Genomic DNA, 19,561 nt, shown 5'->3' with positions numbered 1-19,561 from the left:
GATTTTCGACTGCATTTAGGGGGTCAGTACCCCTATGCCCTGCATTGTTCAAAGGTCAACTACATGTTTTACTAGGAAATTTCTCTAGAAAAACAAACTGATGTTCAAAGGATTTGTGAAGAAATTGGCATATATGTGATTTCAAATAGCATCATCTGTATAAAACATACAGCTAATGATAATGACTAACTTGGCGGTGAGAATCATGTTGGAACTAAAATACTTGAGAACAACGCGTACGGAGGCAAGGGGTGGGCTGTGGTTAAGTGTTAAACACAAAAAGGCCTTGTGTCCTTTGATAGTGGAGATGTTAATTAAGGCTGTTAAATTTTAATGGCAACCACGCTAGGATGCATATAGAATGTGGACCTTCTGGACCAGCAAAATGTGCATAAAATTACAGAGAATATTTAAATGGCTCAAAAGGATGTAAGAGGACATAAAAGAGTATAGACATGGAGAAGTTTCTACAAAACTTGCATTCAGGAGCTAGCAAGTTCCCAAACCCATTGGTGCAAAGTAATCTCAGCAGTTAAAAAGCATGGCTTTTTAGATTGGGAAAACTATAAATGGAAATGGACCTTGGCAACAATTGTCTGAGGAGTACCAGGTCAATGGATACAAAGAATCTCACGTCGATTTCCCTATTTTAACTACATAATACTATTTCTAGTAATGTATCTGAAAGAAATCATTAGAAATGGTACGCAAAGAAATACACGCAGAGACGTACATGAATGCAAAACTGCTTCATGCTATGCAAAAAAATAACAGGTTCCCCGAGCCCTCTCTTACTACAATAAGAACTAACAGTTATAAATTTTAATTTTCCTTTATTTCTTTTCTTTTACCAGTACATAGAAAAGAGGTAAAAATGCCACAAGGTTAGCAGAAGTCCTTTCTTGAGAATGAGCCATTGGGTGATCACTTTTTTTCTTCAATATTCTCTTGATATTTGTGACCATGAAAAAGCATTATTTTTGTAATCAGAAGTCGACAGTAATTTTTCTGCAGTAGAACTCATAGTATGCTTCGAGTGTACTTCATGTGCAGTATAATTTGGTTGAGTCTAATGCTGCCAAGGGAATTTACATTTGCACATTTCTTTAAAGTCTTACATGTATACGTGTGCATGCACGTGTGTGTGTGCGTTGCCTCCTACAAATTTTATAAGAAGCTTGGGGTAGGTATTGTTATTACCCATTTTCACAGACAAGGAGACTAAAAGATCAGAGATCGTAAGACTTTGCCTCATGCTTGCTGTAGAGATGCTGTGTTCTCTGTGCTGATTTCTCAAAAATGTACGGACCACTAATATATTTTCTAAACGTGTAGATCAATTTCTATAAGGATACTGAGCGGCAATTGGGATGGTTCCGTGTGGCGAATATGCAAATATGCACACAGGCATCCCAGTCTCAGTGGGTTCTTTCCCACCACTACAGGAGCATGAGAGCCAAGCAGTTGTCCAGATGGAAATTCCTTCACAAGCTGTAACCACAGATATAAACACCTCTCTTAAATGAGGAACATTCTCATGATCTGGTCACTGCAATTTTTTCACCATTTCCCAACACCATTAGGAAACATTCCTCAATCTCACAGAGAGTACTTGAGGTTTTGTGCTTTTTTTTTTTTTCAATTTGTAAAGAGAAGTAGGGGAAGATAAAGCTGGACAGCTGGGGAGATCACAGCTTCAGGCCGTGTGGGACTTCTCGGCTACCTGCAGTAGGCAACATGCCTTTGGTCCTACTTTCTATCCTCTGGCTCATCACTCCAACTCAAGGTAAGCACCAAAATCCTGACATTTTATACAAAAGTCAAATTGCTTAATGCATTTGAAAGTACTCTTGAGAAAATAACATGCTCACATGACCCAAAGATCACTGCATTTTGCTATATTTACTTAATCTACATATACTCCACGCTCATCGTCAAGGTGTTATGATTGGTATAATAATTTCATTAGGATGCACCTCAAACTTTACCTCTTGGTCATTAATGCTAATGGATCTATAATTTTATTTTCTAAGGCACACAGCCTAAATGACACCAGAGAATTAACTTCCAGACCAGAAATGAAGAGTTTCCTCACTATCTCCAATGTTATCTCGAATAACATTGATATTTTCTACCCCATAAGGAGACAATCATTTATCCAGACACAATTTGACCAAAAACTGTGCTACAATGGATAACTCTTAAGTAAAATTAGCATCAAATTAGACATAATTGCAGCATTAAGCAAAATTAAAAATTAATTGGCCAACTGAAAATTTACTAATGGAGTTAAGACTAAAATCTATTAAAATTTATTCTGTTCTAAATCCCACAACTCTTTACATTAATTGGATTCACATTCTCCATTGTTAAAAAAAATTCTAGTAATAAATTTATAAATGTCCTGTTTTCCTATGTGATGAATCCTTTCTAAGATAGCAGCATAGCAGAACTTTGGGGACTGGCTAGGAGACATTTTTTTACTTGAGAAGTTTCCTTCCGGTTCTTCACATCAGCCAGGTGTAAAACTGCTTGGAGTTCCCAAGGCCACGCTGTCTGTCAGTGGGAAATTGTCTTTAAGCACAGACATTCATCTTTGAAAATGGGAGCATTTAAAAACAAGACTGACCTTACATCGAACAATTAAAAGTACATAAGGTGTATATGTCATCTTCCTAGACTGGCGCTACATAATTTGGTATATTTTATGTCATTCAATGTTTACACCGACCTCCATTTTTTAAATAAGTAACCTGATTGGAAGGAAAAATAGCTTTTGCAAGGTCATTTGGCTAGGACTTAAGACCACATCTTTTGGCTCCAATATCAGTTCTAGGAAATGGTCTATGTAATATTATACCAAGTGTATCAAGAAGGACACTAAGTTCATTTAGTCTACTTGCTATCTGGTTTTCCTACTTGCTATCTGATGCTTTAAAGTTGCTTCGGCAGGGATCACAAAAACTTTGTCTCCCTATGAAATCTGGAGTCTTGAGGGCAAATGCTGATGAGACAAAGAACGTAACGGTTTATTGTTACGCTTTGAAAGAAAATAGCGGTCAGTAGGGTCTTCCCTAAGAATGAAGTATTGTCTGTTTATAAAAATTTGATTTTTGGAAGGGGTAGTCTGAGGTTTCACCACAAAGAGAAAAAGACATAGAAAGAAAAAAGAAATCTCTGAGAACACTGAGAGAAAAATCCTCAATTTTGGACCAGACTAGAGAAGAGAAGAGGAGGGAACTGGACTACAGGGAAGGATTCCTGGCTTCCGTAATCTCCCACATATTGAGAGACCATCCAACGCACTGCCATATCTTTCCAGAATAGGTAGATAGAGCAAAAGAAAAATTCTTTGTTATCCAAGGTGATAAGGAGAAGGAGGAAGGCGTAACCTGTTTCTCCTAAGGTTTATTTTCTGGATGGGAATTCAGTCTTCCATACCATTTCAACAAAACCAACCAACCCAAACCAAAACAATACCAAAGACTAAATGTGTTATATCAATATTACCTCTCTCTCTTTCTAGCAATGGCCATAAAGCAAACACCTGAATTAGAGCTCTATGAAGTAGTTCGCCCTAAAAAACTACACATTTTACACAAAAGGGAAATACAAAACAACCAGACAGAGAATGGCAAAGAGGTAAGCAGTGTGAATGACTATGGGATTTTACAAAGAACCAGTTAAGAGCCTCTTCACCCATGGAAGCGATGTCTAATAGTTGACTTTTGAAGCCCATATCCACAGGTCCCCTTTGTCCAGGAAAGAATGCAGGATTTCTCAGAATGCTTTTACAATTAAGCCGTAAGAAGGGAGTTAACTGTTTCACTTGCTCAGAAAGAACAAAGCTGCTTGGACATCTCTCCAAATTTGGAGGATAGGGGGAGAGCATAGGAAGGCAGTCATTTCTAGAAGGTGTTTCTTACCAAGTTCACCAAACCTATGTATTCCCCCTACCCTCACCTCCTGTCCCACTGAATTGCCTTTTCCATGGTCATCTTGTCTGTAATGGAGAACTCAACATTATCCCATTAAGTAGCACGATTTACAAAATTTTATTAAAGATGGGTGCCTGGGTGCCTCAGTTGGTTAAGCATCAGACTCTTGGTTTTGGCTCAGGTTATGATCTCACAGTTCATGAGTTCCAGCCCTGTATGGGGCTCCATGAGGGCAGTGCAGAGCCTGATTGGGATTCTCTCTCTCCCTCTCTCTCTCTCTCTGACCCTCCCCCACTCATTCTCTCTCTTACTCTCTTTCTCTCTTAAAAATAAATTAACTAAAAATTTTTTTTAATTGATTAAAGACATTGACTCTTCGACTATTACGTTGTTGCAAATATTTGTAACTTTTACTTTTAAAATATTTTTTACTTTATTTAATTCTTAGTAGGTTTTTACTTGGTTTTCTTTAGTATATTTGGTTTGGTTTTAAAATAATAAAAATAGGGGCTCCTGGGTGGCTCAGTTGGTTATGTGACCGACTTCGGCTCATGGTTCATGAGTTCCAGCCCCGCGTCAGGCTCTGTGCTGACAGCTCAGAGCCTGAAGTCTGCTTCCGATTCTGTGCCTCCCTCTCTCTCTGCACCTCCCCTGCTCGTGTTCTGTCTCTCTCTGTCTCTCAGAAAAAGAAATAAATGTAAAAAAAATTTTTAAATAATAAAAATATTACCTTATTATTATACCATTAGTGATCAATTAGGCTACATAGGACAGTATAGTGTATAGTAAGGCAAATAATAAATCCTTACCTTACATCTTAGAACTAGTTTAACCTGTGAATATTATTGAATATTATTGAATAATAATAATATAGAATATTATTGCCTATGTTGAATAACTGTATTACTTATCACTATTATTGCATTATTGGACTTTTTGTTAATCCATCTTAATGTACAATTTATGTTTTGTTTTATATATTTTGTATAGATAAAAGAATTATTTTATCCTATATGCATTTGTAATTATTCTTCTATGGATACTACATGTATCATTTATTATAATATAATATAAATTGATATCATTTTTATATCAGACACATAATTGATATCATAAATATAAATTGATATCATTTTTATATCAGACACATAATTGATATCAGAAATATAAATTGATATCATTTTATAATTAAATATTTTTAGGACAGATATGAACCTGAACTTCAGTATCAGATTACATTAAATGGAGAAGAAGTTGTTCTTCACCTACAAAAGAGCAAGTAAGTTGTACTGCCTGAGTCTAACCAATAGATTATATTAAGAGAATGTGGAAAAATACACCTTCTTGAGACTCTATTTCGTGTGATTTGAGATAAAAGGCATGAAGTATATTGAGTTTTAGATGTTATTAGACTGTGCTAATGTTATCTAAGAAGGTTGATGCTTCCTGAGGAAATTACATGCAAAGTATAAAGAAAGGGAAGAACACAGATAATGCCTTTCTTCCTTCATACTTCCCCTGATTTACTGAAAATCTTTTCTACCCAGATAAACTCAAATCTTTGACGTGACCTCCCATTACTTTTATAAGAACATATGTGGGGTGTCTAGGTGGCTAAGTCAGTTGAGTGTCCAATTCTTGATTTCAGCTCGGGTCATGATCCCAGCGTCATGGGATCAAGCCTTGCATCGGGCGTTGAGCTGAGCGTGAAGCCTGCTTGAGATTTTCTGTCTCTCTTCCTCTGCCCCTCTCCGCCTCTGGCGCTCCTTCTCTCTCTAAAAAAGAACATATGGAGGAGTCATTCAGGACACACAGCCTTGAGATAGATCCCTGGGGATGGGGCTCTACCAAGTTCTACATCTGTCAGTAAACTTCTCCCTGAACACAATGGTCTTTTATGCATATTTGTGACCCAACACCCTTCAGAGACCCTGTGGCGACTGTGTCTTTGCTGTAAAGAATCTAAAAATAACCCATCTGAGGATAGAGAATTTGCAGCTGAAAAGTATCTGGGGGTATTTCTTCCCTTGGATCTAATGGGTATAACTAAGGCTTTGATTGACTTCAGCAGCAGAGTTCCAATGTTAGAAAAGAATCAGTGGGTCACAGTGTTCTTTCTCATCATAGACATAATCATTCTTTTTGTGCTGCAATGCATTTCAAGAACATTAGCCCTTATTACCACCTTACGTGTATCATGCAACTTTTTGAACTTTGCAGACATCTCTTGGGGCCAGACTACACCGAAACGTATTACTCACCCAGAGGGGAGAAAATCACTACAAGCCCTCAGAACATGGTAGGTTCTAAATGCTTTCTGGGACTTTTTCTGGGATCTACTACTTATGTTGTACGATGCATAGATGCAAGGGCAAATAAAAAAGAAATCGAAGGACTAGGAACAAAGGTGCTCATCTATGACCAATGAGAGAACAAATGAAAAAATCATAGTCAGCTTTTTAAAAAGGTAAGGATGGGGCGCCTGGGTGGCTCAGTCGGTTAAGCGTCCGACTTCAGCTCAGGTCACGATCTCGCGGTCCGTGAGTTCGAGCCCCGCGTCCGGCTCTGGGCTGACGGCTCAGAGCCTGGAGCCTGCTTCCGATTCTGTGTCTCCCTCTCTCTCTGCCCCTCCCCTGTTCATGCTCTGTCTCTCTCTGTCTCAAAAATAAATAAACGTTAAAAAAATAAATAAAAAAATAAAAAGGTAAGGATACAGTAGGAGGCTTCCAAGTATTATATTTGTAGAAGCAACTACCAGTCCACTTTCCCTTAGACCATCTTATCAAAAAGTTAGAAATATCTTCCCCAGTAGCTGCTTGAAAAGTCGTGTAGCCATTTATTATTTTTGAACAATGTATGCATATATCCTGAGGTCAGTAATGGGACATCAATTATTTAATTCATATAACACCTGGTTAAACCACCATGCTATAGATAATGCCAAGGTCTAGAGGTCAAACATACAAAATCAATGCCAAGGAAAGGGCAGGAAGAGAACACAGAAAGACTCAATCATGGAGTATTAAGAAGTTAAATGAGTTTCCAGAGCCGCTCTCCTTGGGCACCCAAAACATGTCTCTATAAAAAGACAAAACTTCTGTAATAAAATGGCTCTTTGTTCCCTTCTCACATCAAAACTCTCATTTCAAGGATATCTTGATTTTTGCTAATATTTAAATTAATTCAGGCTCAAATGTGAATGGCTGATGGCATATTAATTTGGTACTTTTTCCAAATCCTCTACAAGAAAATGTTTATGATGACAAGGTTTCTTCCAAATGCAAGAAAAACATAGATGGAATTTCAGACCCTGAGACCAGTTTATTTTGAGCAAGAGTTTCTTCAATGGCTTTTTTGGATCGTTCTACATAAGGGACCCCCTACTTTGCTCATATGGAGCATGAACCATGTCTGAATCTCTAGTTGTAGACAGATTCTCTGTGGTTTTAATGCTGGTAAAGGGATTCCACTAGCACACAAGTTAAAATGAGGGGTTGGACCAGCTAATATGAGGGGCTCAGGAGTGGTAGTGTGGCTTCTTGAGGAGCCTGGGATCTAGAAAAACGGGTACCTCATTTTATACACATGTGACACACAGTGTCTTAGGGACTCAGCACAGGGAAGCCAAATTCTCAAAAGTTGGTCCTCAAATTCGAGAGCTCTCTGGGAGCATCGTCGATCCCAGGGAGACTCGCCAGTGTCCAAGATGCAGTGTCCAAGTTCACCATGAGCCCACTTAGGTTCATACTCCCTGGACTTTTCTTTTGTGCCATGAGTGCCAGAAAGAGAACATCGCCGTCAAAGATGGAGTTTCCAGGGTGAGTAGTGGAGCAGTTCCTAAAATCTCTGAAGTTCTCACTGTTTTTGTGTCTGGGAACTGGTCTGGCCACTGCCACTAGGTGAAGAATTTTCCTACATATTCAAAATAACAGCTTTCACCCCAACTGTGATACATTTATTCTCACAGTTTAAAAAAAATGTGTATATTTCTCGTTTCCAACTTTAGGAGCATTGCTACTATAAAGGACACATCCTCAATGAAAAGGATTCTGTTGCCAGCATTAGTACTTGTGATGGGTTGAGGTGAGAGCCATTTGCAAAAATATTAAACAGCAAGCACCATTCTAATGGCACAGAACTGAGTCTTCCTGGATATCATGTCTTCCTATCTTGGTAAAATCTCCTGCAGGGGTAAAACGCCATTAAAATGAAGAGTCAGGTATCACTCTTGCAATCATTTTATAATCGGTTAAAAATTATGCCGAACGTAAGTTTGAGAGTGTATGTGTGCGCACGTGCACTTGTGTGTGTGATATTTCTGTTTGCAAAGATAATTCTTGCCAGTTTGGAAAAATTTGAGAAGAAAAAGCACCAACAACAAAAAAATAATAACCACTGCAAAATTGTGCTTATAAGTGACACTATCATTAACTATTTGTCATGCTTGCAGTCTTTGTGCATATAGACGTATATTTTCATCATGTGATGTCACAAGCCTCTTCCCATATCACAAAATATCACATATCACCCATATCACGTATCACCTATATCACGTATCACCTATATCACATATCACCCATATCACATATCACCCATATCACATATCACCCATATCACAAGCCTCTTCCCATATGACATCTACATTCATAGATGTAATGTTTGATGACTATCTATGTTATATTTGTCACATTCCATCATATGAATTCACTTTATGTTTCTGAATTGATTTTCTTACCAAAAAAGACAACTTCTCTAAGTTACTACTCGTTCCAACCTGTTCCTCTGGCTGATTTGCTCATCATTTTTTCTCTTCTCTGGGGTTCTTAGTATCTCAATACTCTTTTACTCCATCTTCCATTATATTCCTAGGAGCTTTCAAGAAATATTTGTTAAGTGGATAAATGAACTATGGACAAACATTCCCTGAGCTTATGCTCTGAATGTCAAATCCTTTGGGACAGCTTCGTCTGAGCAATTCTTGTTTAGAATTTTCTAGTAAATAATATAACCCTCATTTGATGATTGACAAGTATGGATTATAATTTAAATTAGCAAAAGTTAGCTGGAAGGCCTATGAATGAAAACTGTGTGCGTGAGCTTAAGATTTAGGGAGAGGTATACTCTATTCTGGTCAGTTTTGTGACTTTGTGTGGCAGAGAATCTTGAAATACGATTCTCTGTGTTTCACAGAGGATACTTCGCGTATCATGACCAAAGATACATGATAAAGCCTCTGAAAAGTACAGACCAAGAAGAACATGCTGTCATCACATATAACCAGGAAGAGCTTGACCTGGCTAATCACACCTGTGGTGTAAGAAGTGTTGGCAGGAAACAAGGCCATATTCGAACCTCTAGGTCCCTCAATAGCCCGGAGGTAAGTGTAGCTTTCCTATGTCATCATTTCTTCCACTGTCTCAGCAATGATGTATGATATACCATTGTATTCAACAGTTACTGCTACAGGTAAAGGCTATAATTCACTTACTTATTCTTTGATGGAATTTCCCCCTGGCCAAAAAAAAATATTGTAAGTTTTTCCAGTCTTTAGGATAAAGATGGTTATTAATGATGGTATTTTACTCTTTGTAAAGCAAGAAGACTTTCTTCAGGCTGAGAAATACATTGATCTCTTTTTGGTCCTGGATAATGCCTTTGTGAGTATAAAATATGGGTGCTTCTGGGGCAGTTAGGTCAACTGTTAAGATTTCTTATTGAGTGAACACAAGCCATAAGCTATTCTAGCTGAAAACTCAGGCCCTGACCACCTGAATGTCTTTTCCACCTGCCTTGTGGGCAATGGTTGTCACTTACCCACCCCCTTTAATATCCACCTGCTGCCAGTATATTCAGATATTGGAAGCATACTCAATACCAGATAGCTCCAAGAAATCAACCATAATCATGAAAAATTTAAAGAATGGGTTATTAAAATATTTTTTAAATTCTCACTCTGTTATGTAAACATAAAGCAGATACAAAACTATATATATTTTACAAATTATATTTATATTTATACAAGTACTAGAATCTGTGATTCTGGCTTAGCCAATACTGCTTTATAATCAAATTTTAATGTTGTTGAATTGGTTGGAAACATTGAAAATGTTCATTTGATTTCTTCATCCTTACAAATGAAAACCACTGAACACTAAAGAATTCTTACATTTAGAAAGAATTTGTTGAAACACAGAGTGTTATATAAGTCAGACATGAATGAATACACGTTTACTTATGTTGAAATTTGTAATTTTTCTTAAAATGTTAAATTCTGTGCCACATCAACTTTATTTTTTAATCGTGTTTGCATTTTGTATTTTACAGTACAACACATATAAGGGGAATCTAACTTTGATAAGAAGCTTTTTGTTTGATGTGATGAACCTACTCAATGTGGTAAGATATTTGCCCTGTAAACATGTATTTCCACATAGAAGCCTGGGGACTCACCACAGAAGGAGTTTTCGCCAAAGAAGGAGTTGGGAGGGTCACAGTGGCTTGCCATCAGCAGTTTTGGGAAACTCAGCAGGCAAGGATCCACAAGGTGAAAATCACGTACACTGTAGCAAAGGCAACTTCTAGGATTTCTATTTTCAAAATAGGATACACTTATCCATCAGTGGTGATCAGCACAAGATCTAAGATAATAAAGAAACCGTAAACATTTTCATGAAAAAAAGATGCTCTTCCCACAGATCTATAAAACAATAGATGTTCAAGTGGCTTTGGTGGGTATGGAAATCTGGTCTGACGCTGATAAGATAAAGGTGGTACCCAACACAGGTGCCACCTTTAACAACTTTCTGAATTGGCATCGTTCCAACCTGGAGAAAATGAAGATACACGATCATGCACAGCTACTCAGGTGAGCACGTGCTGGCCTGGGCAAGGCGTAGGTAGGCAGGGTGGATAGTTATCCCAAACGGCTCTTGGTAGAGATTTCTGTTCAATTCTATCTCCCCAAGCCGTTGTCGGGGAACCTGAAGTTCTACCATTAGGAATGCACCTGTAAGAATGTGGAGACCCATGTCAGGTCACTAAAATGGACTCCTGGATGTGGGATAACCATCTGTGATCGTTACAATGCTGTGGAATAGCAGAAGACTTTCTGGGGCCTACTGAATATGAAAAGGGTAGAGAAACAGGAAACCTAGAGCATAACTGACAAAAGCTAATGGTTCCAAAGACTTACGTTGTGACAATATGCCTGTAACTTTCACACAGTGGAATTGACTTCACCAACCGACGTGTAGGAATGGCAGCCACGAATTCCTTGTGCTCCCCATCTTCAGTTGCTGTTATTGAGGTTGGTAAACTCATAGTAAGTCTCCCTGTGGTTCTGTATCCTCTATGATAGGCCAGAATAATGCCTTCTACAGAGTTAGCACAACGAACATTTGCTGAGTCAGTAAATAAAAGTAGAAATTAACCTACTGGTAGATCATTACACTGAAGCTCCCTTAGATTATAAAATAGAATATTTCCTTAGACTGGCCCTCCCAGAAGTATTCATTCTTTAGTTGGTATTAGGGAATAAAAACAGGAAATTGGAACAGAAAGGGAACCAAGATGCCCTCTGTGGCCTGAGCCGACTTCAAATTAATCACCTTCAGTATCAATGGCCAGAGAGGTCAGTCAAGGTGCATTTTGGTGTCATTTGGCCAAGCATTACCAATGCCGACCATTCTGGCAATTGTTCTTGGAAACTTTGAAAACATAGTATTGTACTTCCTATGAAGAATGTAATTACTTCAATTTAATCATGGTTTACCAGGAACTCCTCATTAGCTCAGCAAACATTTATTGAGCACTGACTAGATGGTTGGATTCACAGGAGCCAACCAGTTTAAATGTCAGTTCAACATTTTACGATAGCCAATGGCAGGGAAAAGAGCTTAATGACTCATTATTTTTCATCTGTCCAACTATTTTTTTTAGCTAGGAAATAACTAAATATCATAAGTAATAGATGTTTCTGGGTGTTTTTTTTTTTTTTTTTTTTTTTTGCTTCTTTCTAGGCTAAGAAAAAGAATAGTGTGTCTCTTGTAGGAGTGATGTCGCATGAATTAGGTCATGTCCTTGGTATGCCCGATGTTCCATATTACACCAAGTGTCCTTCAGGGAGTTGTGTGATGAATCAATATCTGAGGTGAGACTTTGTCACGCTTGAGAAAAAAAAATATATATCTCTTAATTCTTCAATTTAAATATTTCTTAAATTTTAAAGAATTCAGATACAGTCTATATAGTGAATGGATTCTTGTGTTTTGGGGGCTTTTGTTTGTTTTGTTGTTTTTTTGTTTTTTGGGGTTTTTTTTTTTGTTTTTTTACTAAGGGCTGTGAATCTCGTTAATTCACACTCCAACCTATTGATGCACAGGTTTTACTAGCTTATCGGGACTCATTACTTCAGATTTCCAAATATGCCAAGTTAGAGATTATGAGTATGGTAACCATGGTATTTTAACTTAAAAGACTTTTTAATGGCCAAGATATGGAAGCAACCTACATGTCAAGCAATAAGTGAATGCATGGGGCGCCTGGGTGGCTCAGTCGGTTAACCGTCCGGCTTCGGCTCAGGTCAGGATCTCGCGGTTCGTGAGTTCGAGCCCCGCGTCAGGCTCTGTGCTGACACCTCGGAGCCTGGAGCCTGTTTTGGATTCTGTGTCTCCCTCTCTCTCTCTGACCCTCCCCCTTTCATGCTCTGTCTCTCTGTCTAAAAAACAAATAAACGTTAAAAAAAAAATTAAAAAAAAAAGTGAATGGATATATATACATACATACATATATATATATATATATATATATATATACACACATATATATATACAACATAATGAAATATTACTCAGACATTAAGAAGAATGAAATCCTGCCATTCATGTCAATATGGATGGATTTAGAGGGTATTGTGCTAAGTGAAATAAATCAAACAGAAAAAGACAAATATCATATTATTTTACTTATAAATGGAATTTAAAAATCAAAACTAATGAACAAACTAATAAATGAATAAACTAACAAACAGACAAAACCAGAACTATATTCATAAATACAGAGAATAAACTGGTAGTTGCCAGACAGGGGAGGGGAGGGGGATGGGAAACATAGATGAAGGGGATTAAGATGTACCTACTTATTATTATTAAATAGTAATATATTTTCTTAAAATATCTAAGTAAGATGATGACATCTAAGTAAGCCAGTAAGATGATGACAACATTCTTATATATCCCCATCACTAATCACTCCATCCATTTTTGTGTTGTTATTAATTACCTTCTAATGCCAGGAAATTTGCAAGGACTTGGGATAGAAAAATGAAAAAAAAAAATACTTTCCTCTTAAAAGTGGTCATGAATAGGAAGGGAAATATGTTCATAGAATTGGCTCATTCATCACTCTTGCCATTTAGGACAGTACAGAATCCACACAGGAATTTAAATTCTTCCAGTTCTACAAGCTCCGTCTAGGAAAACAATTTTCCAACTAGCATAGTATTTACGCCCTTTTGCCCTTCACGTATAACATAGTACTGTCCTGAACAAATACTGAATTTGGAATTTCCATTGAACCCGGGGATATAGTTAGACAAATCAGTTTCTCACTATATATCATGACTTTTCTTCTGGTTACAGCTCAAAATTCCCAAAAGATTTCAGTACATCCTGCCGTGCACATTTTGAGAAATACATTTTATCTCAAAAACCAAAGTGCCTGCTACAAGCACCAATTCCTAAAAATATAATAACAAAGCCAGTGTGTGGGAACCAACTTCTGGAAGTAGGAGAAGATTGTGATTGTGGCCCTCCTAAGGTAGGAAAATATCCACGGTTTGAAATTTATTATAGAGTTATTGCAACATGAGAATTATGCTGTTTTCTTTTCCTTCTTTAAAAATGTTCTTTTGGAAAGACTTTCTAAAGATAAGCTTGGCATCACAGTAAAAAAGTGGGCTTGTGCTTGTGTTTATTTTTTTTATTTTTAGAAAAAATTTTTTAACGTTTATTGATTTTTGAGACAGAGAGAGACAGAGCATGAACAGGGGTGGGTCAGAGAGAGAGATGGAGACACAGAATATGAAACAGGCTCCAGGTTCTGAGCTGTCAGCACAGAGCCCGATGCGGGGCTCGAACCCACAGACTGTGAGATCATGACCTGAGCCGAAGTCGGATGCTTAACTGACTGAGCCACCCAGGCACCCCTGTGCTTGTGTTTTTAATACCGATTTTAGACATGTTTTGAAAGGCATTTCAAAAGCCAGGATGCACTTATGACATGATTATATAAAGCTCGATGTAAAGAAGTAAATCATTAACTATAACATGTCATTTATAATCTTTCCTAGATATATTAGTCGGAAATCCTTAAATCACCTCAAGTCACAGTTGATCATTTGTTAAGCAAAAGCAATTACAGATCTAGACGTAACTTCTTTCCATAGAGAGAGCTGGCCTTCACTCAACAAGCCAGTGTATAAACCAAGCAGTAAATGAAACAGAGAAGGAAAAAAAAGAGAGAGAGAAAAATCGCATAAGCCTGTAGAAAATTAGCTGTTAATATAAAATGTCTGAGATAATTACTATAATTCTGCTAATCTTTACAAAAATCTGACCCCTGTCGGGCATCAGTGTCTCTGAAAGACTATTTGCCAGCTATCCCACATTAAATCCCACGTTCCATTCATAAACACGTTCATAATCGCCCTATGCCTCTATTAATGTAGACATTTATTACATAAATCGTTCATAATCGCCCTATGCCTCTATTAATGTAGGCTATTAATGCAGACATTTTAAGCTGTTGAATTACATTAGAAGATTTCATGGTGTAACAATCATTTGTAAAGGATATTATAAATATTCTTTTAATTATAATGAGAAATGAAATTTTACAAATAATGTGGTGCTTTATAATGAGTTAGCTTTAAGTTTATCTCATTCCCACCTTGCTTACACTCCAGTAAACCTGCTTGGGTAGAAGACAATTGAAATCAGGGGCACCTGGGTGGCTCAGTTGGTTGGGTGACTGACTTCGGCTCAGGTCATGATCTCACAGTTTGTGAGTTCGAGCCCCACATCAGGCTCTGTGCTGACAGCTCAGAGCCTGGAGCCTGCTTCGGATTCTGTGTCTCCTCCTCTCTCTACCCCTCCCCTGCTCACGCTCTGTGTCTCTCTGTCTCTCAATAATAAATAAACGTTTAAAAAAATTAAAAATAAATAAATAAAAAAAAGAAGACAATTAAAATCATTTACAGTCTTAGGTGCTTCTAATGTCAGCAGGTGCATGGCATATAGTCAGTGCACACAGACAGATGAGAGAGAGAGAGAAAACACTGTCTATATTATGTGAAAGATCTAATATTCTTTAAGTGTATCAGCCAACTCCTATATTGTTTCCATTTTGTGTTGATTTTCTTCCTTAGGAGTGGAATAAAACTAGGAAGTTCAAGCTTATGAACAACTGAATTTTTCAACAGCTGTTTTCCTATCCAAAAAGTAGTATATAACCTTTATATAGTATTTTTTAGTGGATAGTCCTATTTCCTATGATCTAATATGCTATTTCACTGTTTTGATCTACATATTTAAGCCTTTTTCTAGATCTTAAAAATAACCATAGTATCCATCGGTCTAAATATTATCACAGCATCATGTTGTTTTAATGACTGTGACTATGCAATGCATTTAAATACCTTCAGTGGCGAGTGTGTTTACTTTTTCTTTTTAGTTTATTTATTTATTTTGAGACAGAGAGAGACTCAGAGAGCACAACTGGGGGAGGCAGAGAGAAAGGGAGAGAGAGGGAGAGAGAGAAAGAATCCCAAGCAGGTTCCATGCTGTCAGCACAGAGACCGATGTAGGCTCGAACTCACCAACTGTGAGATTGTGACCTGAGCTGAAACCAAGAGTCGGACACAACTGACGGAGCCACCCAGGCGCCCCAAATGTGTTGATTTTGGGGGGTGGGGTTTGTGTAGTCCTTCCTCAGTGTTCATTCTTCCATGTAATTCTTGGTATTTTGTCAGTTTTCCCCCAAATAGAATTGGGATTCTGATTGAAATGCATGAAATTCGTATTTCACTCCGAAGGCCGCTGCCACTTCCACAGTATTATTGTTTAAACTGGTTGCGTTTTGAGTTTCTCAGGACAGTTAAATATAAAGTTCTTGTAGCTCTTTATTATGAAAGCTTATTCTGAAGTATTTTCTATTTTTCTTTTTTCTATTAGTATGTGTGATGTTCACTTTTTCATATTAGGTGATTTATTACTTTTTTAATGTTCTTTTATTATCTTAAAGAGTTATCTTAGTGACTCATCCAATGTTTTTAGAGTTGATTCTCTATTTTTTACCAGGTCAAATATTTTATTACGTACAAGAGATGAAAATGTGATTTATACTTTCCAATTATTGTTACATTTTCATATCTTTTCTTTCTCTCGTGGCATGTCAGAATTTCCATAAAAATATAGACTATCAATAATCCATGTCTTACTGTTGATTTTATTGGATATATTTTTGCTATTTATCAGATAGATTTTCTTTCTTTCTAAATTATCTTTATTTTCTAATCTTTGCCATCTATCACAATAATATTAGTTTTTTTCTACCCTCGGCCTCTTAATATGATGGATTATATTACTTTATTCTGTATAGTTGAGGCACCCTTGTACTTTTGGTGAAAAAAAAACCGCCCTGCATCGTTGTAATGGAGAGTTATTATATTAATAAACTGGTGTTTTACTAATATTTTATTCAAGCTTTTGTACTTCTATTCGTAAATGAGAATTGGGTGTGCATACGTGTGTGTGTGTACGTGTGTGTGTGAGTATTCATTACCAACTCTCATTACCAGAATTATGGAGGCTTAGTAAAATAACTTGAGAATTAACATTTTTTCCCCTACCTTCAAATAGTTTGAGTAGTAGAGAAGTATTCTCCCTTGAAGTTTTAAATGAACTTACACGTAATACCAGCTAGACCAAATTTATTTGTGGTAATTCTTGGATAATTCTCTTTTTGTCCTTTTAAGAAGTGGTTTTCATTGGACTTAACATGTCTTTCTACTATGACATTTCCTTGGTCATCTCCTCCGTAATTTGTAGAGCAGAGTAATTTAGTTTAAAAAGTGAAATTTCTTTGCCATCTTGTACTAAAAATTGTATGAACCTAGTGTGTAGGAAGAAATGCTGAACCAACTTTCCCTGTCTGTGTGCTTTAAAGAAATGCTCCAATCCTTGCTGTGAGGCCATGACCTGTAAATTAAAATCTGAAGCTGACTGTAGAGGAGCCACTCTGAACCATATCATGTAAGACCCTTTTTTTCATTCTTTGTTCCCAAATATGTTCTCATTTTTATTTCAGAGTTGAGAAAGATGGGCCACTAAGTTCTATAATACAAGAAAACACAACTCACTTTATATCTTCGTTTAATTCATTTGTTAAAATTTTATTTATTTATTTATTTTTTTACTGCACATTTTTCAAATGACTCCATTTCAGAAAGAGAAAAAAAACCCCACCATACTGAACAAAAACAACTTAGGGTTTCGTGTCTACTAATATGCTAATGAGAAAAGTGGCTATGTGGTCATCTGGGAGTTTAAGACTGCTTCAGTCTATGCTAAAAACTATGAATTTCTCTTAGGTAGTGATGAGTTTAATACAAACTAAGATGAGAGTAAGAAAAGTTCATTTTTAAGAAGCCTCTTTTATTCTTGGTAAAGAGCTGATAGTTGTAATTTACAAGGTAGTCAGAAAATTAATAATATTTAAGAACATACTACACCATTTGGTGATATTTCTTTTAAGGTGCCTCAATAAGCTATAATCCATGTATTATTTTTGTGTTTTATAGAACCCTACATGAGTTGGGTTAGGGAACCCAACTGGTCTGACTGAATATGGTATTTGTTTCAGTGAAAAATAGTCCCTGAACAATGAAAAAAATCATAAATGGGGAAAAACTCAGGATAAAATACATGGAAAATAGTAATCCTGCCCACCCCCTTCCCTGAGTCTTTTCTGGAGTTAAACCTGTGGAGAGATTATAAAGGGAATAATCAACTCAGACACCATCAACTATCACTTCCTTAAGAAAAAAAACAGCGAGGTTCTAAGATCAGGAACAATACTCATTTCTTCAGCAAGCCTCATTTAACAAGGCCTGCTCAACCTGACATGTGATCCCCTAGGCAGGGAGTTCTGGAAATCATGCCCAGCTTCTTAATCTGTCACAGAGACCAAAAGCTTAGCATCTCAGAAGATATCCATTCAACTCCTCAGGGACTTGGGATGCTAGGTGGGCATGTTCCATTACTGGGAAGATTGACAATCTATTATCATGGAAAGGAAATTGGGTTTGGAGTCAGGAAACCATTTTTCTTAGTTCGGCCCCAAACTAGCTGTGGGACTTCAAGCCTAGTTACTTAATTTGTTTTCTCACCTGTGAAATGGACCTAATGCTCTTCTCACTCAGGAGGGTCGTTAGTATTACGTACATTTTATAAATGTTAATTATCAATTACGTAACATTTTATAATTTATAATAACCATGACTTCCAAATTTTTTTTTCTTTTAATCAGACAGTGAATCAAAAAATCTCCTTCATTGAGATGCTACTTGCTGGGACAAGAATCAAGAGATCTAAACTCACCAGAAATCTTGTGTATTTTCACTGTTGTATTTAGATATATTTTGCTTTCCATTTGGAATTGTACTTCTTCTATTTTTATCAGCCTAGCCAACAGGTAAATAGAGGAATTCAGATAAATTGCCTGTTTTCTAAAGCCTGATCTTTAATGTATTTTTAAGGATGGTGAGGCTAACTCTGCTCTTTGGGGAACAAAAGAAATTAGCCTTTGACCAAAACGTCTCAAGGTGCCGCCGAATTATACAGGCTCAATTGAGAACTGTGAACTCTACAAGTGACTGACATTTTTACCCCAATCTCATTTTGCTTGTATAACCCATGGCAAAGCAAGTCCACTTGATGAGAGAAGCTTTGGCAGAAGAAGGGAGAACAGAATTCACGTGTCATTTTATTACCCTTCAGTATTTTACTTATCTTGTTCTTAGAAGTGTGGTATTTGTCTATATCATGTCAAGAGTAATTACATAGAAATATATTTCATTTTATCATGTATGATCCTTTCTCACCATCACATGTAATGCTAATTTTGAGAAGGCTTCATGCTCACATTTTGATTTACCATCAAAGAATGTTTTATTCATCCATTGATGGAATAGACACCTTACTGTCAATGAATAAAACCGCAAATGTTTGAGACTTTTCTGTGTGGTCATTTTTTTTAAAGTTTATTTATTAATTTAAAAAAAAAAAATTTTTTACCTTTTATTTATTTTTGAGACAGACAGAGACAGAGCATGAATGAGGGCGGGTCAGAGAGAGAGGGAGACACAGAATCCGAAACAGGCTCCAGGCTCTGAGCAGTCAGCACAGAGCCTGACATGGGGCTCGAACTCACGGACCGCGAGATTGTGACCTGAGCCGAAGTGGGACGCTTAACCGACTGAGCCACCCAGGCGTCCCGTAAAGTTTATTTATTAATTTTGAGAGAGAGAGAGAGAGAGAGAAAGCACACAAGCAAGGGAGGGGCAG

At 37.0% G+C, this 19,561-nt stretch overlaps 1 protein-coding gene across 1 annotated transcript; it reads left to right on the top strand.

Moving 5' to 3' along the window:
* Positions 1-1,664: 1,664 nt before the first annotated feature.
* Positions 1,665-19,210, top strand: ADAMDEC1 (ADAM like decysin 1). The gene is made up of 14 exons (XM_042933847.1): positions 1,665-1,786; positions 3,527-3,642; positions 5,141-5,217; positions 6,159-6,237; positions 7,945-8,021; positions 9,129-9,315; positions 9,533-9,595; positions 10,263-10,334; positions 10,634-10,803; positions 11,163-11,244; positions 11,957-12,087; positions 13,577-13,754; positions 17,163-17,248; positions 18,525-19,210. The coding sequence occupies exons 1-14, from the start codon at positions 1,738-1,740 to the stop codon at positions 18,529-18,531; spliced, it is 1,374 nt and encodes a 457-aa protein (XP_042789781.1). The 5' UTR covers positions 1,665-1,737; the 3' UTR covers positions 18,532-19,210.
* Positions 19,211-19,561: the final 351 nt, after the last annotated feature.

This window comes from Panthera leo, chromosome B1 (assembly GCF_018350215.1).
Source record: "Panthera leo isolate Ple1 chromosome B1, P.leo_Ple1_pat1.1, whole genome shotgun sequence".
Lineage (NCBI taxonomy): Eukaryota > Metazoa > Chordata > Mammalia > Carnivora > Felidae > Panthera > Panthera leo.
The sequence above is the reverse complement of the archived record's forward strand: the minus strand, read 5'-3'. Positions and strand labels throughout refer to the sequence as shown.